General features: G+C 43.9%; 1 protein-coding gene across 1 annotated transcript in view; it reads left to right on the plus strand.

Annotated features, from left to right (window-relative positions):
• The first annotated feature begins 9,639 nt into the window (after positions 1 to 9,639).
• ctnnbip1 (catenin, beta interacting protein 1) overlaps positions 9,640 to 27,460 on the plus strand; it is a 24,016-nt gene continuing 6,195 nt past the window's right edge. Inside the window, exons 1-3 of the mRNA XM_080853280.1 lie at positions 9,640 to 9,745; positions 18,015 to 18,132; positions 20,246 to 20,336. Coding sequence (XP_080709406.1) covers positions 18,037 to 18,132; positions 20,246 to 20,336 — 187 coding nt within the window. The 5' untranslated portion in view covers positions 9,640 to 9,745; positions 18,015 to 18,036. The remainder of the gene's footprint in view (positions 9,746 to 18,014; positions 18,133 to 20,245; positions 20,337 to 27,460) is intronic.

Here is a 27,460-nt window from a genome sequence, read left to right on the forward strand (position 1 = left end):
CAGTTCAAAATACTTTTCCTTGAACTTGCCATCATAAGACTGACATAACCCTGTCATAAACCCTATCGTGGCTAATGGTTTATTTTGTGGTCTAATCAGTAATTATAAAGTCAACCTTTTACATTACTGATGCTATGGCAGCTTATAAACAATATGTCAGGCTGTTATAGCATCCAAAATTGTGTCATGACCATTACTGATGATTGTTATATGACTACCTCCACATCACTGCAAACCGCTGTCATGAAAGCCAATGGCATGACATGACATCTGCCATTACCTGTTCATGACAAGATGATGTCACTTTTATGACATAGGGTTCATGTTAATGTTATGACTACTGAAGGGGTTACTTCATCTTAGATCATTGCATTTGGTCTACCTCTTGAAACATTTCAGGGCAAGTTAGAGCGCTAGAAATTACTGATTAAAATAGATTTGTACTGGAGCTTTCAGTCTGTTTTAGCACTGTATGTTCCATTGATGCACTGTATGCTACTGTATGTGCCTAAGCATTTTATTCATAATTTGCTCTTTTGAACTCATCAGTGTACAACCCCATCATAGAGCCAAATTACACTCTGACATAAGCATATTATAAGGGCATGTAGTGAAAAACGATGTCTGACTATGTCTGACATTCCACTATAGGAATTAAGTTATTTCCAATTGTTACAAATGAAGGTATTTGAAAGATAAATCAAGTTAAATGAATTGAATTTGTGTTTCCTGTTCAATGAAAGGCTGGATGACTATGAGTCTGTACCTCTGTTTCTCTTGATCATTTCTTCTGTTGCACTCTTATCTCCAGAAAGGGTCTTAACAACCAAAACAGTAATTCCAAAAGTGTGAATCAGCTTAATATGAAATTGTTAGGAGCACATCCTACTCGTGAGCTCATAATAATAGATTTTTCCTCCGTATTTATTTTTCTCAGCCTACATTTAGCATCTTATTTGGATGAGCAAAATATAATGTTAGGGGTAGAAAGAGCTGAGCCACTATTCACTTTGATATCTAATATCTCAAAAATGTTGTGGGTGTGGGTTGTACAGTGTAATTGGAAAGGCTTTTGTACTCCAGCCACTGATGGTATGAAGAATCATTTTGCGATGGTCAGTTAATTCTTATCATAGTGATATATGGGGGTTGGGGCTTACCGGCGTGAACATTCACTGTTATCATTTGAAGAACAGCACATTGATTGTGCATCTGTACTGATACTTTACAGAAATGTGTTAAATAAAACTGCTGTAAAATGCCTACAAAAAACTGAAGAGCAATATGGTTTTTGTATTACCACTTGTCCCATGATGCCCAAGCTTTCTCCATCAAGTTCCAGAGGCCAAAGTGTACATTAACATCAGCTACTATTTCACAAGGTCTATGAGGCCACAGGTTTATCAGGTGTAAAATAACTAGCGACAGCAACACATATGCCTAGTTTTGTTCATTCGTACTTTCCACACTATTTGGGCTTCTGTCCATCCAATTAGCATGTTTTAGACACATTTATGAAATCCAGCTAAAAGTATTGCAAGTCTGTACACATTTCCAGCCGCTGTGTTACACACATTAAAAATGGCCACTCTGTGTGTAGTTTTCACTAGTATCTATCAGTAAAAATGGAATAAAGTATTCATAATTGTGTTTTCATTAGTACCTAATTACCTATTACTATGAATTGTTGATTTTGTCAACTAGAATGAGCCTTCCATGGGGTCTACCATGTTGCATCATCATGTTCCTACCGTAGCAGTACAGTAGTACAGACAGTAAAGTAGTAGGAATCTTGCAGGCCTCTTGCAAGTCTGTAACTATAATATAAATACAATAATATACATTATTTTCCCCTGTCATAAATAATGGACTAGATTATAGTGACACTGCATTTGTAAACCTCTGTGGCCTTAAAGCCATTAGATTTAGCTGATCAGAGTGTCTTGTGCTTGGTCATCCCTTTCTGTGAGGATAAGAATTAACTGTATTTGTTCATAATTCACAATGTTTTAATGAAGACCACTCTTAATCAATGGTCAAGCAAGAAAACCTCGGTGGATAAAAGCATTTACTTATGAGAAAAGATTAAGTTCATCACGATCAAAAGAAAACATAGTTACAGTGTTTTATTATGGAATTATGGAAATACTATGTATTAGCTATGGTGGAAGTGATTGAAGATGGAAATACAGTGGGGAAAATAAGTATTTGAACCCCTGCCGACTTCGCAAGTTTGGCCACTTGCAAAGAAATGTGTGATCTAGAATATTAATGGTAGGTGTCTTTTAACAGTGAGAAACAGAATATCAACAAAAAAATCCAGAAAACTGCATTTTATAAGATCTATGACTTTATTTGCATTTGATGCAAAAAATAAGTATTTGAACCCCCAAGCAAACAGCAAGAATTCTGGCTCCCGATGGCCAGTTATGTGCTCAAAAAGCACACAGATTAGTCCTCATTAGGTCTAACAAGGTATACCTGATCTCAACTGGTGACCTGTATAAAAGAAACCTGTCCAAAGAATCATACTTCACACCTTCAACCTCACCACCATGGGCAAGACCAAAGAGCTGTCCAAGGACGTCAGAGATAAGATTGTAGACCTGCACAAGGCTGGAATGGGCTACAAAACCACCGGCAAGCAGCTTGGTGAGAAGCAGATAACTATTGGTGCGATTATTCATAAATGGAAGCAACACCAAACAAATGTCACCCGCTCTAGGTCTGGGGCTCCATGCAAGATATCCCCTCGTGCGGAATCAGTGATCATTCGAAAGGTGCAGAATAACCCCAGAACTACACAGGGGGAGCTTGTGAATGATCTCAAGGCAGCTGGGACCAGAGTCACTACGAAAACCATTGGCAACACACCACGGCGTAATTTTTTGAAGTACTGCAGCACTCGCAAGGTCCCCCTGCTCAAGGAAGCGCATGTACAGGGCCATCTGAAGTTTACCATTGCACACTTGAATGATTCTAGGGAGGATTGGGAGACAGAATGTGGTCAGATGATACCAAAATCAAGCTCTTTGGCATCAACTCGACTTGCCGTGTTTGACAGGGGGGGGGATGCTGAATATGACCCCAAGAGTACATCATACCCACCATCAAGCATGGAGGTGAAAACATTATGCTTTGGGGCTGTTTCTCTGCCAAGGGTACAGGACGACTCCACCGCATCAAGGGGACTATGGATGGGGCCATGTAACATGGAATATTGGGCTTGAACCTCATTCCCTCATTCCCTCCCATTGAAAACACAACCTTAAAGATTTGGAGAGGATCTGGAAAGAGGAGTGGACCAAAATCCCTCCTGAGATGTTTGTAAACCTGGTGACCAACTACAAGAAACGTCTGACGTCTGTGCTTGCCAATAAGGGTTATTCCACCAAGTACTAAGTCATTTTTGTCAGTCAGTTTTGGGGGTTCAAATACTTATTTTTTGCATCAAATGCAAATGAAGTCATAAATGTTATAAAATGCTTTTTTCTGGATTTTTTTGTTGATATTCTGTTTCTCACTGTTAATATACACCTATCATTACAATTATAGATTACACATTTCTTTGCAAGTGGCCAAACTTGTGAAATCGCAAGGGGTTCAAATACTTATTTTCCCCACTGTACATAGAAGACTTATAGAAAAATCTGTCAACAACGGTTAATCATTTTAAACTGGGCCTTTCAAGGTAACACACAAATACAATGAGTAAACAGAAAAAAATTATTTAGGTTCTTTACAAAAAAAAAATCAGAAAAAGGACAAAACACTGATATGTAAACAAATTCAGTTATAATGCATTTACAGACCAACTAAAATAGATTACTGGATTAAAAGCAACTCAAAATGACTTTGTCTATTCATTACAAGTATAAAAGCTTGGTTTGCCGTTGAAATAGTTTGACACGTTTCTGTCAACATCCAGTAACCCAGGGTGGCCCCTCGATGGCTGACTACATCTTGACTTGTCTGTTCCAGTTCCACTCCTTCACCTCCACGTACTTCAAAACCATTGCTCCTTTCCTCACCTCTAATAATTTAGCAATGTCCTGCTTGAATCCAGGTTTGGCCTCTTGTTCCCTATACTGTATCAGAAGATCAATTCAACCTGGGCTTGGATGAAGTTCAATCCTTTTCAGAATTCTCAGACTTTTGGTTAGAACCTCTGTTATATCTCCAAAACCGTACTCTGCATTCGCTCGTTCTCCACCTCTTACTCAGGTATCAACATCATGTCCAAGTGTAGCCTCTTATTGACTGTTCAGGTCCTGATATGTCCTCTTTCTTTTACAAGTTTTGTAGACCATTTGTGAGTCGTGTTGAAATGCACATTACTAATTTTCCTGGACACACTGTGCAGAATACCTCCTTAATTGCTGCACACCCCATTTTGTCACCATCATTTGTTGAAGAACAGGGGTAGAGCCATTGAGACATGGCAGTTTGTGAAAAAGGTTCCTCTTTCATTGTCAATCTCTACTTCATATTAAAATTCCTAATTTTCCTTTATGCGTGTCTCAAGATTTTGCAGTGCATTTTTTGTTGTGTTTATTTCATCTGATTTTGCCTGTTTGTACCATTGGCTGCACCCCCTCAACAATCACCTTAAGTTGTCTGCACTCTTGGATAATCTTTGACAGGCCCAGACTCTGAGGGCCTGATTTACTAACATTGAGGCCACAGCTTAATCTGCGCCTTTGCCAAAGCGCAAAATACCGCACAGTGTTTTGCATCTTATTTATCAAACAAGAACGTCGTCTTGTCATTAGTGCCTAACCCCGCTCATTAGTGTTAATAGCCCCCGCTAAAATAGGGTAGACATAGCCTGCATTTTTTTAAATTAGAATTAAAGCTTTTGGTTGACGAGGTTACAGCAAACTAACCCTAGCCCTCCCGTCCACATTAAAAGTTGTGATCACTTAAAGTTCATGACTGTCCTTTATTGGTGAGCTGATTTTGGGAAATTAAACTTTTTTCATATTAGGGAGTTTATGTTCACAAGTTCATATTTACACATATTAACATGAGTTTATCACACACAGGCAACTGCACACTGTTAAGATGGTTCCCTAAGCTAGAGAAAGCTGAGATAGTTAATAGCCAGGTTAACTTCCCAGAGCATCCCGTTTAATAGTCTGGTAGGAATACACAACACCCCTTAAGGCTGATTTATGGTCAGAAACGTAAGTGCAAGCGGCCGCGCAAGCCCCCTGCGCGTCTTTTCACGTCTTGCGTGCGTCAGCCCCTTTTTCTAGACTTGCGCCATTTTTTACGCAAGCCTATTGTTCTGGGTGTGAATTGCTTGGCAACACCCGCAACCAGTAAAGGCCTATTTATGGTCAGTTACGTTAGCAAGCCCCTTGCACGACCCTTGCGCAACTTTTCACGTCTTGCGTGCGTCGGCCCCTTTTTTTAGACTTGTGCCATTTTACGCAAGCCTATTGTTCTGGCGGTGAATTGCTTGGCAACACCCCCAACGCAACGCGTAAGCACCTAGGAATTCATGCTCCCTTTAAGGCTGATTTATGGTCAGAGATGTAAGCGTAAGCGCAAGCGCAAGAGGCCGCGCAAACCCCTTGCGCGACTTTTCACGTCTTGTGTGCGTCCGTCCCTTTTTCTAGGCTTCTAAAGGCGCCTGCTTGGTTCTGCGTGTAAACAATGTGACACCAACGCAGAACCAAGCAGCCGCCTTTACTTTAAAACGGTGTATTCCAACACTGAAAACTATGTTTTTCAAAAACGCTGCCCTCGGCGGATACATTTGAAAACTGGACTTGTAGTGGCGACAGGGCAGGGGAAACTGAAGTGAAATGAATATGCTGCTCTGGCTCTCCAATTTGGAAATTGGAAAAGTGTTAGTAGTGTTGAAAAAAATATTTCTGTGCGTTGTCTTTGTCTGTGTCTTTGCCTTGCTCTAATAACTGCTGCCATATAGAAGTTTTCAGACTCAATCAAAACACGCTTCCTGTTTAAGACGTGCTTTTATGAAGCGCATAATTATCCTGCAAATTTCAGACGCACTCTCGCCAGGCAGTTTTAGTAAATACAACGGAATACATAATTAGGCGCACTTAACGCCTCTCCTCCCACCTTTGTGCGGCACACATCCTTTTTTTTTTCAGCAGCGGTAATCTGCGCTTCTACTCAAATGCGCCTCCTTTGTAAATACCGTTTTATGTTTACAACCGTTATTTTACGCCTGAAATGGACGCAATCCTGATAGTAAATCAGGCCCTGAGTAGGGTTGGCATCTTGCTTAAAAATGATCTTCATACTGACTTTTCCCATTTTCCAAAACATGTGATCAAAGATGTCCTGATTACTGTTGGCTCCTGAGCTTGGGCCAAATGTTGAATTTGAATGGAGAACGAACCCATCTGGGTTTTAAGCACAGAGGAGGTTGGCAATAATATTGCTGATTATGACCTTCCTAAAAATGAAAAGGATGGTTTCACCCATGTATTTCTGTGTGTGTGTTGGATGGGCTGGAGCAGACAGCCCCATCAGTGTGGAGACGCCTGCAAGACAGGAAAAACTAGAAACCATACTCCCCTGCTTAGGCAAACAAAGACCTAATTGATGACCTGAATATCTGTCTTCTAATGCAGATCTGAAAGGGACGAATTCACACCCCTCACCCACTCCAGCCCAACAACAACAGCCCCCATCATACCTCTGGCAACCCCCCCCCCCCCCCCCCCCTTTAGGAGACACTCCTCAGCATTGCTCCCCATAGACATTGAATACGTTAATTATCAGCTTTTATTGGCCAAGTAAGTTTGCACAAACAAGGAATTTGTCTTGGTGCAGTGGCTCTCAGTGTGCTTACACATATTACACAAAATATACATCACAACACAAAACTATACAACAGTGCAAAACAATACAACAGGTTTTGGCGAACAGAGATCTGTAGCACCTACCAGAGGGGAGGAGTTGGAACATGTTGTGTCCAGGGTGAGAGGGGTCTGCAGTGATTTTTCCTGCCCGCTTCCTGACTCTGGAGATGAACAGGTCTTGGATAGTGGGCAGGTTGGCACCAATGATCTTTTCTGCAGTCCTGAAAGTCCTTTGAAATCTGTTCTTATCCAGTTTGGTGGCCAATCCTTAGCTGGCGCAGGAAGTACATCCTCTGCTGTGCCTTCTTGATGATGGTGTTGATGTTGGTTTCCCACTTCAGGTCTCTGGAGATTGTGGATCCCAGGAACCTGAAGGTTGTTTCACAGCTTCACCTGCTGCTTCCTGTCTATCAGGAAGTTGGTGATCCATAATTCATTCTATGTCTATGTTGCTCCCCCTCACAATGTCCAACAGCCCTGTGTCAACCGTGGATACTTTCACGTTTCTGGGAACTACCATTTCCCAAGACCTGATGTGGGAGACCAACATCAACTCCATCCTCAAACGGGCCTAGCAGAGGAGGTACTTTCTTGCAACTGAAGCAGTATGGTCTGCCACAGGAATAGATGAGCCAATTCTACACAGCAGTCATCAAATCCGTCCTGGGCTCATCCATCATGGTCTGGTTTGGAGCAACGACAAACAGGACAGGAACAGACTGCAGCGAACAGTATGGACAGTAGAAAAAAAAAAATTGTTGCCCCCCCCTCTCAACCTCCTCATCTTATACTCTTCAAAAATAAGGAAACAGGCAGGGTAAATCATTACAGATTCATCACACCCTGGACACAACCTTTTCCATCTCTTCCTCTCTGGCATGATGAATTGGAATGCGTAGAAGCCTGAGTGATTAAATGTCACTGAGGGAGGGTTGGGTGGAATATACAGTTGGGAGTTGGGTGGGGTACACAGTTCAATGTAATCTAAACAGAGAGTAAAGAATCAAAATGCAAAAGCAGTAGAAAGGGCAGTAAGATCACAATCATGACAATATTTCCCTTCCTGCCTTCTCTTGAAAGTAATCATGTAACAATCTTATTGAGATCAAAATAGATATGCTTTATGTAGTCGCCCAAGTTTTCTAAAGCAATGAACACTTTATCAAGAGTTGGAAGGTAGCATCACAGGTCAGCCTTTGGGTAGTTACCGTGCCACCAGTAATTCGATTAAAATCATCCAATTTCCACGCCAAATGAGAAGCATTTTTCACAGAAATACAGTGGCTGAGGTAAATCCACTGAGATTACGTAGAGTCAGGGGTGGAAAATGCAGGGAGAACACCTGAGGTAGGGATGTAAATGGGTCAATGATTATCTAATTAGTAGTCTAGGGTAGTAGTGCTGAAGTCATGTATGGCCTTTTTACACTCATTTCTAGAATTTTAAATTGATTTTATTTAGGGAAGACAGATTTTTTATGCTTACATCAGACATACATTTGCAATATTTTTCTTGATGTTGGTAAAAACATCACTGCTCCAATTATAGTCTGAATCACAAGAGCCAAATGGAGCTGCACTTTAATGGATACACATGAGCCAGAAATAGGGAGAAACAAACAATGAGCACACTGTTGATTCACAAGAAGTCGCAGACTACACAGAAACAATGCCTATACTTTTAACTTAAGTCAATCTGTAATGCTGAAATCAATTCAAGGCATATACATTAAATCATCAAAAAGTATTTTTTTATTAGCAGTTATCTGGATGTTTTTTATAGATATCTTTATCTTTAAAAGTTGTTGATTCAGTTGTCCATGCCCACTATCCTCTCATTTCAATCTCTTCAGTCGGAAGTCATTACACAGTCCTTTACATTGCGTAAAAAAATTTATAGAAAGCCACAAATTTTAAAATAACTATTTTAGAACATTTAAAATTAGTTAGTTAAAGTTAGGAAGAAAGGTCATCACTGGACAGAAAGTCCCTCTTTAACCACGTCCTTTTCTCTACCTAGAAGGGCAGTTATCATTTCCCTAGACTGACCATATCATGAAACTTGTGTTGAAAAAAGGAGAACCGTTTGATATTTTCAGTTTTGATATTTCCCAGGTTTTGATATAGGCTTCTATAGCAATTAGTTCTGCAAAACGGTTACATCAAATCTAATGAAATATAACGCCTGCTGTTTGGTTTAAATTACATGAACTATTTCTGTGGTGTTGTATATGTAAACACACATACACAAGAGTCACACAAACACACAGGAAAATGATGATGCATTTGGAAAATATGCATACAAAATTGGAAAGTTGTTAGCACTTTATCCTTTAAGTTAAAATAGCTGATAGGCCTATCTAACTGGCATCTAATGAGTCAGATACATTTTTTACAAGTTTGAACTTTGAAGGACTCTTTAATTGATTACAAAACTAGAACACAATGGATAGGCCATAGATGTGTAGGTAATAAGAGAATGAGAAGATAGTACGACATGGACTCTGAACTTACAAAGATCAGTGCTCTCCCTTTAGTTTTACTAATATTACTAATAACACGTTGTTGTGTCCTCTCAGAGAAAGATGCAATTGTGTTGTTCCAATTCTTGTGGGCCTACCCTACGTCGGCTGACATCCATCCTTTCTGTATCAAATGAATTACAGAATTGTAGCCGGGAACGACATTTATTACAAGCTTGAGAGGATAGCACCATCTAGCGGTCGCTGGTAGCTATGCCTCGGCAGGAACTGGTTGAGCAGCGGGAGCTTCAGCTTCAGAGTCAGTCCGCTCCAACACACAGCTCTACTGACTGTCGGGATGTGACCCCGGAACAGGACGCCTCCTTAGAAACAACACAGCATTCAAATAAAATCCAAACGACAGAAAGCTGGACCAGGAGAGGTAAGAAATAAATAGCCTAAAGAAAAGCCCGTTGTAATACTTACAACGAAACCATCTTAGGTTCTATAGTAGCTCGCTAGCTAACCTATTAACGTTATACCGAGTCGTGTTTGCACACGGGTTTCGCTACCTGGATGGAACTACCCTCATAGGAACTTCATTCAGGCTTTGTTAGAGCTTCCCAGCTAACGCACACTTGCAGTGAATTAAGAAACAAACCTGCTCGATTGTCCTATAAGAATGCGGAGCGTTAAGGCGGTAGTGAACACAATATCTGTGTTAATGTGCATTTTGAGTGTTGTCAGGCGCCTTTCGGTGCAAAAAGACCATACCCGTATCCATGAGTTCGCTAGAATAACGTTAAGCTACTGGCTAAGTTAGTTGTATGAGACAGGAAGCGGCGTTTCGGCTAACTAGCCAGCTAGCTTGCTAGGTAGCTATACAGAAACGTTGCAGTTCTGCTTAAAGTAAAACTTTCGTTATTTTGGCTGTTCATCAGATGTTACGCCATATTCCAGAGACTCTTGGGATGTGCTGCTTCCTCGGCGCGTATTTTCACGTTTGGTTGTACAGTGATTTGGTGGAGCGATTGCTAGCTTTTTGTTTGCCTAACGTAACGTTAAAGATGTATAATGTGCAGACTGTGTTTGCTCGTTTTATGATTGTGTGTTCATGCCATGGCACGCATGTAATGCACTGTGTTGGTTTCATAACGGGGTACTATGATACAAGCATTATAATATAAAGAACATGGTTCTTTGTGTACCAGCCTTCTGTGTACGGTCTAGTGGTACTCTTCCAGGGCAAGTATTGTCACATTTCAAGTATGATTCAGTACGCACTGGTGATATAAAAAAAACTTCCCTACTTGTTGGCGCGAGCTAGGCTATTGGACAGCAGTGTGTGTTGCTACACCCCATCACTTCGCACCTACTGCTCGCTTAGGACGAATTCTATTTTGGGCGCTCCACACCCATGCATTCATTGTGCCCACAAGATGCTTGATTCCTCCAATGGTCCGCTGACGAATCGCATTCAGCCGTGGATTCTGGCACGCTGCCTGCAATAGGCACTCGAAGTGTGATGTGGGTGTCTGGATTGGCCCTCTCCTCTCCTGGCTACTTGTGAACTTTTCAAATGATCCACACGGGTTTATCTCCAGCAGTCTGCACATTCCCCGGAGCGACGGGTTCTTTTTGGAATAGATTAAAGCCCGACTGACTCCATCCCCTCCTCCACCTTGTCTTCTGTGCCAGGGCTAGGGGCAAGTCCCACGCAACGTGATTTCCCTCTGCCCCCCAAAGTGCAAATTATTGGTTGGCCTTGGCTGGGTGCAATAGTGTCTGTCTCGCACCCGTCCTATGCCTGACACAAGATGATCCCCTCTACGCTCATTTGTGCAGAGAGGATAAAGGCAATGCCTCTGAGTTTAGACTAAGCTTTCCTATGTCTTGTACGAATGTGCTAGGAAAGGCAAAACAGTAATGCTCTGATTGTATTCTTATTCCCATCCATAGTGAGTTTAGAGGACATTTATGTAGCATTGTGTAGGCCGCTTGAGGTATACCAGTAGCTTTGTCCAAGACATGCACTAAATGCTTTTAGACCGAATACTGGTCCTCTCACCAACCACAATGAGTTCCCTGTAACCTGGCTGCGTTGACGCACAGGCAGACTGGCATGGTGTTGTGAGGGTGCAGTTGGGAGACGCCTGTGAGTTCATGCCTCGCGTGGCGTTAACAAGACATGACCTACTTATCAATCATACGCTCACGAGCCAGTTCATCGCCATTGTCCGTGGATAGTGCGGCCATTGTGTAGCAACTGTAAATGTGGAATCATGGTAGCTGTGCGTTAAATATAAAGACAACTCAGCAGCATCACACAACTGTAGCTCAGTGCTGCTGGTGGATTTGTGGTCAGCTGTGCCAGTGTTGTTTGTCTTAGTCACATGTTCTGGGTTAAAATAGTGGTGATTGCATTGGGTCATGCTTGAAGAAATGCTCTTTGTTTCATAGCCCCATTAGTCTTTGTAGCGGCCATGGTGCTTGTAGCTGAACTGGCAGTTCATGATGCCACCCCCTAGGTCATGGGTTCAATTCCCAGAACTCACACAAACTTGTGATCTGCATACTGTACATGCGCTTAAAGACACTGCATTCAAGCATCTGCCATGTAGATAGTGTTATGCGACCATTGATATATGGCATTTTATTTTTCTTCAAGTTAATGCATTTTCTTGGTTAGACCTAACAGCTTGTGCGTTGTGCTCTTGTTATGCTATCTTTTTTTTCACTTCTTATTAAAGTCTCCTAATAGTCCAGTGGGTGAGGAAACGCTACAAAGTTGTACGCAGAAAAGGTCAATCCTATGTCGCATAATTGTTGGTAGTCTTATTAGCCATCAAAAGCCATAAAGCCATCATATTATAAACAAAAAAAAAAGAAAAACTCACCTAGCTGTGGTGTCTGGAAGAGAGCCCTCTACTGACCAACTGACCCACTTCCTATTTATATTGGGCCATCAACAACTGCTGTGCAAGCCTCCTTCCAGCCCAGCACTGATTCAACTCGGCTGCCTGAGGAGGAGTGGGAGGACTGAGGCCGGCTAAATGGAAGCATGGGTGGCATTGTAATGTTTTGTTGGAAGTTGTGCATTGTAGATCTACGGTGATCTATTCTTGTCCTGCAGTGCTGGTTCATTTACTCTGTGGGATGAAGAGCTTGAAGGGGAAGGTTTTCTTTATGACTCTGAGGACATTTGCTAGCTGTGTAATCTCTAATGATTTTCAGTTTTTAGCAGGGAGTGTCCCTTGAAGGGAGACGTCACTGGACTTCTTGTTCCCTGGGCGGGCCCATGTGGTGTGGAAATGGTGTGATGGATTGGGTTAAGTGCGGACTGATTTGTATTTCTCACAGCTGCTGCTGTAAGGCAGGGATGGTGGCCTGTGACCTCTCTGACCCCCGTCACATGCGAGGGCCTATCGCGTTTCTGGGGGTAATCTCTCGCAGCAGGCATTTGCTGCGTTCCCAAAGCCAGAGCTAGTGTAAGGGGAGCAGGCCATGTCAAAACATTCACCAGACTTTCTCTCTCTCTCTCTCTCTCTCTTTTTCTCACTCTCACTTTCCCTCTGCCTCTTCCGTACTGTCATTTATTCATTCAATCTCTTGATTTCTTTGCCTGACTCTTTTTCTGTGTACGTTTTCGTGTTGTCTTGCTATTAGGTTTTCCCTCCCTTGTCATGCAATTAACATTTGCATACAGAGTCCATTTTGAGTATCATACCTTGACTAATACTTTTTATTTTCAATACTAGTGTCACACTGGGATAGATTGGACTAGGGTCCACACAGTGTGGGAGGCGTCAGGGGAAACCATAGCACTAGTACTCATCTTCTCTGCATGTTAACTACCATAAACAAATAAGACCTGAGGTAACACTTGCTTACTGAAGGCATGATGGTTGTATCTCATGACTGTGACATATTAGCTACCAAATCTAATCACTGTTGACTGTGCCGTTAATAGGATACTGTTTTGTGTGATCTGTGAGAGTTCTTTCTATTTAGATAGCCAACACATAAATCAACCATCGTGCCACGCTGTGCCACTTGCCCCGTATCCCACGACAAATGGATCAGTAACAAGCACACAGCACACATTGCGTGGCCATTCTGGCCCAGAAACATATTAGTGTCACTGTGAAATGTCATGACCCTAGGAAGACAGTGCACATGCTTTCCGACTCAAAGCAGTTGGTGGCAGGGCATGGGCTAGCTTCAGTGACGTTAAGCCAGGGTAAGCTGAGATTTACTGGCCAAGCACAAACGCCTCTCAGGGGCTGGTCAGCCCGCATGTTGTGGGTCTTTGCAGATTCTCCCAGACTAACCCCGCCAACAAGAGCAACAGAGAAGGGTGAGAAGGCAATAATCAGTGTCTGGACACACTGACCGCGTTTTAATATTGATGTTCTGCCGGCTTTTGCATTTTGGATGGCACGTGTTCTTAGTGTTGTTGTGACTGTTGTGCAGAATAGATGACCAGTTCCCTGATGATAAGCCACGTTTTTGAAAGATGTGTAAGGTGCCAAAGATGCCATTTTCTAACCTGTGTTATCATACTGCCCTGCATATAATGGCGGCCTCGTAATAATGCAAACAGTCTCAACCCAGATCAATCATACTGGGAGTCAACCCTGCAGTAGACAATTTGTAGAGGCTTAAGAGTGTGTGACTGTTTCAATACGACCTACACCTTTCTGAATCTGACTGTAAACCAAAGGAAGGAAGCTAACGCTCTGTGTGCTAGATTGCTAAGGCCTCTCCTTATTCTCCTCCATGATCCTAACAAGCTAGTCACGTACGCATCTGCATTGCCTCCCCTCTCTCCATCGCGACTACTCCTGTCTCCAGAAGAGAGAGATCTTTAATGTTTAGCAGCCTGAAATCAAGTGCGTTTTGACAGCACTGTGAAATCATCCCCAGTTCGTTTGTGAGCATTTGTAAAATCGGGCTGGAGACGTGTCTTGACAACTGCTTGACATTTGTGTATGTGTGTGATTCCCTTTCTCCCGCCAGTATTCTTTCCCCACGATTTGCATTGTTTTCCTCATCCACAGAAGCATCTCCCTGCGGAATTCTCCAGAAACAAGCAAGTCGTTGTCATCTATAGATGAATTTTTGTATGTGAGTTGAAGCAGAGAAGGACGAGGTAAAAATAAATAAATAAATGAATCAGAGTAAAAGAAAGGTAGAAATCAGCCTGATATAGACAAGATGAGAAAGTAAATCATCAAAAACCAGCGTGTAGCCAGAGAGGCACTAAAAGTGGCTCATTTTAGAACTTCAAAAGGAATTCTGAGAATAGGAGACAAAAAACAAAAAAGCAAGAACATAGTGTTTGAGCCATTTTCAGATACTTCTTCAAGCCTAGTGGAGTGTGTATTCTGACCAATTTTCTGTCTCTGCCACCGGGCGTCTGCTGCAGTTTGTCAGCCCGAGGATCTGTCTGGATGAAAGGAGGCAAGGAGCCTCCAGCACACTGGCCCCTGTCTTGCTTGAGGAGCGAGTGCAGTTAGCACACTATTTGAGCATTTTAAGCAGATGTCACAGATGACACTTGGCGAGGGCTTTGAATTAAAAGACATGCCGTCTGATTGCTAGCAGTCAGAACGCCCTCTGTCTGAGTGATGCCTCGCGAGCTCATTAAAAATAGATGACGCCTCTTCCACATTTATTTGGCCCCTACCTCTTTCATGTCCTCAGTGACACGGTTCTGTAGTCTTGCACCAGTCGCAGCACACATGCACAGGCTTTTCAGACTCCTCGCTAATGATTTAGACAGCGGCAATGCCTGCATATATGATTGGGAAAGCATCGCGGACAGTAGTGCTTAGTCATTGTGTCATTGTGTGAGGCCATTTTGTGTATGTGTGTGTGTCTGTGTGTCTGTGTGTCTGTGTGTTATTTGAATGCTCCCTGCCTTCACCGTTTTCCTCCCCCCCTATCCATGCAGTCATCAGCTGCTGCCATTCTGGTCTGCCTTCTTGCCAGACAGCCCAGACGTGATCAAACGAGCCAGCTCCATCACTCCCCCTCTCAAGTGCTGCCTCCCCTAAGGTGTGCAGGTGACACACACACACACGGACACACACACGCTCACACACACGCTCACACAGAAAGACCCCACCCATATAGTCCTTCTGTCTTTCATGTCCCTTTCTTCCCTTCGGCTTTGAGTAATCCCCCCAAGCACATACAGTCACTTTTCATTTGTCTGCCCTTATCCTAAAAGACAAGGTTATTTTTACACAGATGGCCTCTGCTTGTCTATTGTAAGAATGACTGACTGGTACAGAAACTATGGATTAAGTTTGAGCTGGTAGCTGTATGTTTTCTGTTACACACCACAGTGTGGGGAAGCATGGCAAAGTAAAATGCCATTAACTGCACTTCCTGCCATTAACTTCACTTCATTCCTGATGTGTTGGCTTGCAGTGAAATATGAAGCGTGGGCATAAACCTCATACTGATCGTGAAGCCTCACCTGCGCCCTTGCGAACGGGGGTCACCGCTACTGTTGCAGGCGACAAAGAGTTAGGACAGTCCTCACGTGCATATGCGTCTTTGTGTTGCTTGTCATGGTGACGGGGGTCGAAAGCGGGTGTTGGGGGGTAGGGGTTGGGCTTCTGGAGGACCTGAGCCAGCTTTTCAATTAAATATAAGCCTGACATCAAACAGGCTGTCAACATACATTACAAGCCCTTTGTGCGGATAAACAGGGCTTGGCGTATCAGGGTTGGGGTGTCTCCTGGGGGATTCTTTGTGACAGATTGAAAAATGAAAGGGGAGAGAGAGAATTGGTGTCGTGTGTGTCGTATGTGTCGTGTGTGTCGTGTGTGTGAGTTTTGTGTGTGTGTGTGAGAGAGATTGTCCCTCTACCCTGCTGTCTTCTTTATTCTCCATCTTTGGAAGCAGTACATATTTTGCCAGCTACACTTCTATTCAACAAAAGTATTCGTCTTTAACAGGAACATCAGCTTGGGTTCCTTTGTATTTTCCACTGATCTGAAGTCCCCCCCCCCCCCCCAAATCCATGACTAGGGCTGAAAATAACACGACGCAGCAAGATGCCCATCTCCTCCGCTCTGTCCCAAACCAGAGCTTCAGTCTCTTCCCGAGCTTCCTCCTCTTCATGATAACCCCCAACCCCCTCCCCAAATCTACTCTCCAATGTCTTCTTTTTCCTTCTTCTTCTCGTTTTTTTTTAAGGCCATGCAGCGTCTGACTGTGAAAATAGGTCATTAGCGGGCAGGATGGATGTGGTTGGGGGATGAAGGGAGAGGGGTGGGGTGGGGTGGGGTGCGGAGCAGGGCAGGGCAGGGTAGGGTGAGACGCTCTGTGAAAACTCCCATGAAATATTGATGAGGGCCATTTCTATTGCTGTGCCAACCTGCACAGCCACTTCAAGCACGCCGCCTCTTCCATCACAATTGGGCTGCACCCTGCCCCTGTCCATGCCTAGTGCGTGTGTGTCTGTGTGTGTGTTTATCTGCATGCATAATTGTTCTTGCATGAGATGGTAACCTACACATTTAACTTGTGTTGTTTTGTTTGTGTCAACAAATGCTTTATTTTTCTTGTAATCTCTGTGTGCTGGTGTGTTACTTGCGCCCACTGATGAAACTAAATTGATATTCTTGCTGCCCCTAGTGCCTCTAAGCTCCTAGATCTCTGCAATGAGGTCAGCATCTGTCTTTGTGCTATCATTCTACGTGCTGCAGCTTAAAGCCCAAACAAGAATCTCCCCAAAGCCTAAAGATATGTCAAAAAGCTTTTAGTGTATTTGGTGGAGATTCATTTTGACATTGGGTGGATTATGTTGTTTTTTCCGCTCTTTTTCTTTTTTTTTCTCCCAAAACCCGAAGCCCCAGAAATGTCTTGCGGTCACAGAACCAAACTGGTAATTAGGCTAACTGGAGGATGTGGGTCCAGTCAAGTTCAAATGAGTCATTATAGGGCCATGTTTGTGTTGGTAGGGGTTTGCGTACTGCCAGTAGGTTGAGGCTTTCCAAAAAGCTGGATGTCTTGCAGTAACTGTGCTTGTCTGTGACAGCCTGTTGGTGAGATGTTGATGTTGTAGCGGTAATGTGTTGCTCTGCAGTGCACTTACTGTTTATTTATTTGTGTGTGTGTGTGTGTTTTTATGGTGGTGGTGGTGGTATTCCCTCCGTATTGTGGGGAAGAGTGAAGATGACTACATGATAACTAAAAGAGAGTGTGTGTGTGTGTGTGTGTGTGTGTGTGTGTGTGTGTGTGTGTGTGTGTGTGCGTGTGCGTGTGCGTGTGCGTGTGCGTGTGCGTGTGCGTGTGCGTGTGCGTGTGCGTGTGCGTGTGCGTGTGCGTGTGCGTGTGCGTGTGCGTGTTAATGTTTATGGTGGTGGTGGTGGTGGTGGTGGTGGTAGGAGGGTATTCTTGGGAAGAGTAAAGATGACTACATGAGAACTAAAAGAGAGAGAGTGTGTGTGTGTGTTTATGGTGGTGGTGGTGGTGGTGGTAGGAGGGTATAGAGTGTGTGTGTGTGTGTGTTTAGGGTGGTGGTGGTAGGAGGGTATTCTGGGGAAGAGTGAAGATGACTTCATGAGAACTAAAAGAGAGAGTGTGTGTGTGTGTTTATGTTGTTGGTGGTGGTAGGGGGGTATTCTGGGGAAGAGTGAAGATGACTACATGAGAACTAAAAGAGAGTGTGTGTGTGTGTGTGTGTTTTCCAGCAGCGCTGCGGGAGCAGGGGGGATGAACCGCGAGGAGGCCCCTGGGAAGTCCCCGGAAGAGATGTACGTCCAGCAGAAGGTGCGGGTGCTGCTCATGCTGAAGAAGATGGGATCCAACGTAAGTCTCTAACCACACGCCGTACCCCAGTGCCCACACAGCACATGGGCCGCTTGAAAGTATGTGAACCCCCTGAGCATTAAGAGTTTTCTGTTGTTTTCATGATTTTTTTTTTTTTTTTTTTCATCACCAATTTTCCATAGATGAAATGTCAGGTTTATGTTTATTAATTGCATGAACTTGTTTAGAGAGAATTGTGTGAGTAGCCAAAAAACTGAACATGGAAATAGTGTATACAAAAGTAAGAACCCCCAGCTGCATTGGTGAAGTCAAGTAGGTAACAGATTCGGTGAAACACATTTGGGTGCTTAATTTGTCAATTAAGCAAACCAATCAAATGAGACATCCTTAGGAAAAGGGTTGGGCAATACAGATTAAAATAGAGCGGACCTCTCTGGCAGCATCTGGGGTAAATGTACATGCGTCTACAATCAGACGAAAATCTTTGTCTCTTGATCTTCGTGACCAAATAATTCTATCTTGGACTCATCTGTCCAGAGAATGGACTTCCAAGTGCTCTCTGGCAAAGTTGAAATGGGCAGCTTTGTTCTTTCTTGAGAGCAGAGGCTTCCTTCTAGCAACCCGACCATGAATGTCATGTCTATTCAATTTTCGTCTGATTGTAGACGCATGTACATTTACCCCAGATGCTGCAGGAGAGGTCAGCAACTCTTTAGAGGTGATGTGTGGGTTGGCTTTTACCTGATTTATTATTCTTCTGGTGCTTTTTGGTAATAGTCTTGATGGGCGTCCACTTCTAGGCAGAGTCGTGGCCATATTGAATGCCCTCCATTTGTAAATTATGTGTCTAACAGTGGATAGATGGAGCTGGAATCTTTTGGAGATGGTCTTATAGCTTTCCCCAGACTGATGGGCTGTCAGTACCTTCTTCCTGATGTCCTCGGATATCTCCTTTTCTCTCTGCATTGTTGATCTGTGTGGGTACACCTGGGCACTACAGTAGTTTGGTTGGTTTCCCTTCCCTTTGAATCTGTGTTGCCCAACCCTTTTCCCAAGGATGTCTCATTTGATTGGTTTGCTGAATTGACTAATTAAGCACCCAAATATGTTTCAATGAATCTGTTAACAGCTTGACTTTACCAATGCAAGTGGGGATTCACTTACTTTTGCACATACACTAATATCATGTTTCATGTAGTTTTTTGGCTTCTCATACAATTCCCTCTAAACAAGTACATGAAATTCATAAACATAAACCTGACATTTCATCTATTGAAAATTGGTGATGAAAAAAATCGAAAAACCATGGTTAAACAACAGAAAACTCCCAACGGTTCAAGGGGTTCACATACTTGCAAGCGGCACTGTAAGCCTGGCACACTACACGTTCATGTACCTGGCACACTACACGGGCATATACCTGGCACACTACACGGGCATATACCTGGCACACTACATAAGCAGTGGACAAAACAAAAATTGATGGTTTTATCTCTGTCTTTTCAGAGCTGCTTATGCCACAATAGATTCTGCTAGTTTTTAGACCTTATTGGAAAACAGCCCCTAGGCAACATGCAGTATGATGAGTAAACCAAATGTAATGTTTCAAATGCTGCTTTAAAGGTGCATTAAGGATTAATAGCTATTCGCTAAAGGTATGCTAGCAGCTAAAACTAACTAAATCTCTTGAAATGTGCTGACTTTGACATTATGACAAACTAATTACTCAACGACTGTCCTTACACAGTCAAACATCAATCATGTGCAACACAAGACTAAGCAAGACGGCAAATAAGCTACTTACTAGATCGGCAGAAGGTAATCAAAGTCAGGTCGGCGGGCATCGGCAGGCAAAACTACAGAAGGCAGTTATATGCCTATCGACCCTGCTATGCCATTGGCATGGACGCAATTCTCCATATTAAAAGTCATTGTAGCGCCCCAATTTTTTTTAAGCTGTTATTTTAAGGTTAAACTGCTTATCCTAACCCTAATCCTGAAGCATAATTGTTGCATATTGTGCCTTTAACACAGAACCCTTTATCTCTCCCTGGCTCCACTCGTAAGCTGTATTTCCACACGTACGCTGTTGTCTAACTGTAGTCATTAATAACCATGCTGCTGTCGCCTCTCCTGCCGTCCCACTGCACAGCTGACGCCCAGTGAGGAGGCCTTCCTCAGGAACTACGCCGGTGTGGTGCACACTCAGATGAGCCAGCTACCGCAGCACCCCATTGACCAGGGTAAGACCCCCCACTCTAAGCACAGTCTACCAGGCTCAGGCTTTAGATCACCTGCTATACCCCTACACAGGTGGACACTGGTTCTGTATGTCTGTAGATGTGATTGGATCCAGTGCCACCTTGAATGAAGTTAGTGATAAATAGAGGATTAGATGCTGAGAAAACTAGAAGGAACATACAGCTATATTCTACATTTTAATGAAACATGTAGTAGTGAACTTTAATACACTTATCAAAAGCTTTTGGGAAAATTCATTGTAATGTAATTCATAACTAAGATGACAGGCTAAATTATTTACATTATCGAGTTGCACACATATAATCTTGTCATCAAATACCAAACTCACATGTGAAAATGTCAATGAAACATGTAGACCAGATCTTAAAGATTACAGCACTGAATATGTATTTGAAATGTGAATGACACTTGATCACACAGCCAAATATCAATGGCAGATTTTCTTTCGTTTAGTATAAATATCCACCACAAGGGGGCGCCACATTAAAATAAATGAGTTTACCAGCAGCAGGTCAGCTGGTTGGAACAAGGCAGCAAAATTGCTGAGATTATTTCCCTTAATTTGACATTTATTTTCAGCTGCCTTCCATGTTCATTCCAAATCATCATCAGCAGTAGGGTACAGAGTCCCTGTTGGACGATAAGGCTTGGGCTGGCTTCTGTTCTCTCTGCACACAGGCAGACTACAGTAGACTAAAGAAATCACACGTGACTGCTGCCTGCTGTCTTGTATTCGCTCAGAAGGAATGGTGACCACCCTTAGTTCACCTTCATGTTTGCTTCATTGGGTATCTTGAGGCTGACAGTCCTATGCCTCATGTACGGCTATGGTGCTTGGCAGAGGATGCATGGACAAAAGAACATGTCTTGGGTGTTTATGAGCGTATCCAGCACTCATATCTGTGGGATTGCAAGTCAAATTTAGCACCACTTTACGGTCGTGAAATATTCATGAAAGCTTGGCTCTTCGTGAGAGGCACTGTCAAGACTCTGCACTCCTCTTTTTTGCTTTCTTCATTTTCTTCTTTCTTTTCCCCCGGCGCAATCTTCATCAATAATGCACAAACAGGGTTGTTTAAGGTGGTTATAAATCTGCATTTCTAATCGTGATGGGAAGACCTCGTGTGGATTTGTGGCACTACTGCACACACGTTGAGAGTTTGGTTCTCATTTGCACTGCAGCTACTTTCTGTGAGGCTGCAAGATTATCAGTGCTTTGGGTGGGCCTGGCTTTCATCATGGTAACCATTCACCAATCTAAATAAAAATATGGACACAAGCAGTTGTTCATATTATCACATGGAGTAATTTCTCTCGAAGCTTCCATAGCTACAACACACAAGAGTCGATGTGGAGACTTTTATGTCACTAGTGAATGCCTTTCTTTATCTTTATGGTAATAGTAACAAGGAGCGTATTGATCCCCTTCAGGAGAGTAAGCTAATGCCTCCCACTGCCCTCTGTAGCTCATGGCCCGCTGTAGGGATTGGAGGCTGCCTGCTCTACCATTAGGTACAGAGTTAAACTCAGGGGGTAAATCTGACCTTTTTTCTCTGCTGTTGCTGGGTTAAGGTTGTTGCTGTTCTGCAACTTTGCCAGTGACCACTGCACCACACAGTGCCACACAAGCAGCCTCCATTAACTGCTGATTCTGTGGGCTCTTGTGTCGGCTGAGCACACAATAGCATCAGTTGCTTTGTCCTTTGTGTTTCGCATTGGTGCACAGCCCCAGTAAGGAATCAAGAGTCCGGCAACCTGTATGACTACCTGGAAGCAAAGCTTCTCTCTGAGGTGAGCCCTTCAGTTAAAGGACCTGTCACCGTTCAGTGGCAGTGGGTTTGACCTCTGCTCCCCAAGCATGATTTAAAATAAGAACAGCCTCTGCACAAAATGGCCGAGGTTGTTGGGGGGTGGGGGGGTGGAAGGGAAGGAAGAAGTGCTGAGCAGACAGTTCTCTTGGGGAGACCGTCTTCATCGTTTTGTCTCCTCTGATCCACATATTGATCCAGGGGCCTTAACCTGAGGAGCTATTGTGTTTCTGAGGGAGTCAATATATCTAAAATGGAGGGCACCCGACCCTACCTGACAGACTGAAAGAAGGGGAACTGATAAAAAGGAAGAGTTATGGGAGTGGAAAGAGAAAAAGCCACAAAATGTGTACATTAAAGTAGGCTACTGCGTCTGATGTTTTCTATATTTACCATGACAGAGCAGGAGCAGTTCACATTTGCCTCAGTTATTCATAGGCCACTAGAGACTTTATGAACAATGATTGTATAGAAACAAAACGTGAAGGCTTTTGAGCTTTTCATCCCTTTTATTCATTCATTCGCTCATTTATTCATTAGCAGTGTTTTTTTCTGCTCTTGGGAGGGGAAACCAGTGCAATTGTGCCACAGTTGGAGGGACAGCACGATTGCTGTAATGCAAGAGTATAAAATGTTCTCCCCAGAGTAAATGAAAGTGGCATCCACGCAGTTAATGAGAGCCCTGTGAAAGAGCCCCCAGTTCATCTGAGGCAGGGGGGGACAGTGACTCGTTTGTGTTTGTCACACAGAGGGGGGGCGGGGGGCGGTGGCACAGAGAGGGGCCCCAGTCAGACACTCTTTCAGGCCTCCTCGCCGCCATTGTAGCGCCACGTCAACAAACAGGCCTGTATTTGCCTCAACTCAAAAGGGCCGAGGTGCTGCTTTGTCATGCCAGTAGAATGCAATACATTGCGTTGCACCATATTCTGACTGAAATGTAACTTTTTGAGAGAAATTATTTTAGAAAAGCCTTCTGTATCTCTTTCTCTCTCGATCGCTGACAAGCAAACGGGTCGACACTCATTTGCATTCCAGATCATTTTAATTGGCACATTAGCATACACACAAATTATGAATCCTTTAATCCCATTTTAATTTATTCGGGTGCCTTGAAGTTGAAGGTTTTTTTTTTTCTTTTTTTGGGTGGGAGAGGAATAGTGCCTGAGTGCTGGTTTTTCAGGAGGAGAGGCAGTGGGCGGAAGGGTCCTTTTTCATGCCACATCAAAATGCATGAGGCTCTGCACTGACCAAAAAGCAAGGCACACTTATTAACAGGCCTGCGGAGAATTCAACATCAGCCTGCGGAAGTTTAGCCATAGCCAACCCCCTCAGAAGAGTAAGATACTTACTTTTTAGGGTTGCTGAAGAATGAGTATCCTAAGCTAGGTTGTAGTACAGTTGTAGTAGGGCCACAGTATGCACTTTATTACTGCACTGGCCGTTCTCTCACCTGCTGGTGGCACCTGCTGTTGAACCTGTTTTTCCATGACACTTTAGTAGCCTCATACACTTCCTGTGACATTCTTTTCCAACTATTGGCTGCTGTGAAACATTTACTTGGCTGGCTGCATGAATAAAAATGGTCAGGGAATCGAGAGTTACCTTCAGCCAGTTAGCATCAGATGTGAACTGACTCTTGAATGTTATTCATGGCAACATTGACATCATCTCGCCCGTCATACTTTTTACTTGACCACCCCTGGCCATCGGACTATGGCTTATGTAGAACCCTGGCTGTTGGGAAATCAACCCTTAAAAAAGCGAGAAATTAAAACTATGGGGCCAGAGGCGGGTGCAAAGGTGAGTCCAGTACGACCGAAACCAGATCCTGCCGTCACCGCGGCCCACTGGGAGAGGGGGGGCTGGTGGTGGTGGGCCCGGGAACGACTGCTGAGTATGGTGGGTAGTTGCCATGGTGACACCAATGGGGGCCGGGGAGGCGGAGCTCCCTGTGGACTGAAGCACGGGCCTCATTAGGTGGCTCCAGGCAGACAGGCAAGCCAGGGTGTTAATCAGGAAGAGGAGGATGGTGTGAGAGAGCTGTGGCAGCAAGTGCAGCGATTCAGCTTTTTATAGCTGTACGCCAACACCTCACGTTGTGGTTTAGCTTTGTGTAGCTGCCTCTCCTCCCCATAGCGGCACACACTTGTTTATGAAAAAGAGACAGAACAGGTGGGAAGCTGTGGCAACGCAGTCTTGTTTTTCTTCTCTTTTTTTTTTTTGAACACCTGACGTGTTCAATGTCACTGTTGGGCCCCAAAAGCACAGATGGCTTCCAAGGAGCTGCACACAGACACACCAGTGTTTGTCCTCTTTCATTGGAGGCAATAAACAATAATACTCCAGCTTGTATTGTTCTGTCTGACTTTGAAGGCAGTATCATGCTCTCCTCATGTTTCAGACATCAGCAGTTGTGGAATCGAGCCTCTTTTGTGTCTCCCCCATAATCCCCCCTAGTAGCATAATCCCCTCCTGTAACACTGAAAGGACAAAAAGAAGGGTCTTGCCTTGGTCAGATTTCCCTCTGAGGACTCTAGCAGGATCGCTTCTGTTCACCGTCATTATAAAATGGCAGCTATGAAATCAGCCTTTTTTTCTTTTCTTTTTTTTTCAAAGAACTAAACGTTGTCTAATCCTAAAGAACATAGTCAAAACAGTAAATTAATGGATTTGGCTTGCATATGAATTGCAGTGGTAAAAAGATTGAAGGCTGGCCTGAAGGTTACAGAGTAGAATAGGTAGTAGGAGCAGGTAATAATGACCTTTCCCAGGCATGGTGAAAACTAAGCCTTTTTGGAGGGTGAAGAGCATGTCATGTTCTTGTGGCGGTACACGCTTGCTGCACGCTCCCTCTCCTCATCCCCTCGATCCAGGCCAGATTGTGTCCTTTACTGCTGTCTGTGATTCTTGTAATAGCACAGCTGTTACATTCATATTCGGTCATATTCGGAGTGTGTCTCTTCCCTGCTCGATGGCTGAATGGTACTGAGGTGACTAGCTTTTGGGGAGATATAAAATGGCCGAGTCCCAAAGTACAGATTGATTGTATCATACTTTTTTTTTTGGCCATTAAAATTATCACTAGACCTTAAAATGGACTATGTGTACGCAGACGGAAATAAACCAACTCTGATTTGAGTTTCACAGAACAATGGTGAAATGTTGTAGTATTTTTTTTACTTTATCACAATTTTGCATTTAGGATGACTTAATAATGCTAGGCTATTTTATGTATGGAAACAAATACTTGCTTAAGCTATACATGATATGCAAACAGACATGCACTACAACTGTAAATATTATTACCTACATAAACAGCAAATATTCTGTAATCATGGATTACAGAAAATGGCCATATTGCACTTCAGCAGGATGAGGCAGACCACACAGGGTGGGGGATAGAGGGATCAAGAGGAAATGCAGAGAAAGGCAGACGAAAGAGGGGGAGACTGAGAGAAAGAAGGTGTTACTGCTAGGTGGATTGGAGCTAGCCAGCAGCTGTTTGTTCACAGGCCTGCTGGGTCGTGATGCAATCTGATTCCGATCTGTTGCCGGGCAACAGGCTCAGAGAGGCCTGACGTCTGTGGCGCATTGGCTGAGGGCGTGCAAGCGTGCCCAGGGAGGGGTTTGCCTGCCGTTAAGGAAGCAGGACCATAAACGGCATGAAAGGGTAGAGCTAGCAATGCTCTCCCGCCTAACCCCCCCAGACTGGTCCAGATGCTACTCAAGACTCAAGAGCAGAAGAGACGCTCACTGTCCCGAGGGCCACAGCACTCTGACCTCTGCTTGTTTTGAACCAAACCTACCACAGGCGAGCACGCTGCTCGTCATGCTGGGATGAGCCCTCATTACGTAACTCACAGATGATTCCGGATCAGAGAGGTGCTGATCACCAGATCAGGTCTCTTGCACTCTGTCCTCGCAGTGTATCTCTCAGCCTGAGGATGATGATGATGAATATTATAGGGGGGCGGTATCTAGCTCTGTTCTAGATATCACTGTTGTTTATCTGTCTCTCCTAAGCCACGTGAATCCCTATCACACTCATGTTCTCCTCTCGTCTCCAACTCTCTGGAGCTCCTCCTGCGTAAGCCTTGAAGAGCACTCAATAATTCATTTAACAACAGACAGATAGAGGCAGAGAGAGGCGGGCGGGACACGGCAGCATGTTAACCATTAAGCCCTGACAAAAGTCATATCGCCCGTACATTACTTGGAATGTTTGATTTGAGAGCGGGGGAGATACGGTTAGAGAGGCCGAATAAAGGAAGGGGAGTCTGGCAGTGGGGGCAGTAAAAGTCCAGATTAGAGGCGATGTTGACAGACTTGGTTTGCATTTACTTCTTCCTTGATGTGGAGAGAATATCTCAAGGTCCTTAGTACAGAAGCCATAAATGCTCCAGTGGGCTGATAAGATGAACTTTGACTTTTACCTTTCATGTTTTAAGTCAAGTTTGGCTATGAAGGTTCATAAAAAGGCTTTAAATGAACCTTGTTATTAACCTCTATGTGTTGCTTTATTATTTGGCATAAATTATTCCTGTCACTGTCAGTTTGTAGTAGTTCTAGATACTGGTCCCTGGTTTATGTGATACTGGGTAGTGTTTTAGTGAGTGACTATTGAAGGTAAAGAGCACTGCTTTACTCCAGCCCAACCCTTCCTAAGAGGAGAGTATTTGGAAATAGCTCTTCCAGCAGCAGGAATCATTTCCCTCCCTCACCTTGACTGTCCGATGCAGAGGACATTCCTAGCGTCGGAGCTGCTGGCAGGGCCACTGTTGCACTATGGTGACTGCGGTTAATGTTCACTGGCGCTACCCTGAGGGGGGATGCTGCTGCCTGAGATGGAAGCTGAATTATATCGGGGCTTGGCTGCTGCTGCTAGTGGATGCGTGCAGAAGCACCCTGAGGACAGAGTGGCCTTCACCCCTGCCGCTGCTCGTGCCTGTGAGGACGACGTGTACATTCTGCTCCTCCTCCGGGCTTTGTGTGGAAACATGAGTGTACATGAGAACACCACTGGAGCACATGCTAGGGATATGTCTCAGAGATTATTTTGTTTTTGCCTGTTTTAATTGGCATCAACTGTAGAGTAGTGCTGATAAATATTGTGTGTACGTGCATGTGTGTGTGTGTGTGTGCGTGTATCTGAAGACCGTTCTCGAGCTCATACTCCTGGCTGAATGCTCTGCAGTTCCCAGCGTGACAACCTGTCACCGAGGGGGGCTGTGGTTATTTTTGGCATCGCCCCGCGAAAGAGCACACAGTCTCGCCGCAGTCACCTGCCTGTGATGGAG

Source organism: Sprattus sprattus, assembly GCF_963457725.1.
Source record: "Sprattus sprattus genome assembly, chromosome: 16".
NCBI classification, from domain to species: Eukaryota; Metazoa; Chordata; class Actinopteri; order Clupeiformes; family Clupeidae; genus Sprattus; species Sprattus sprattus.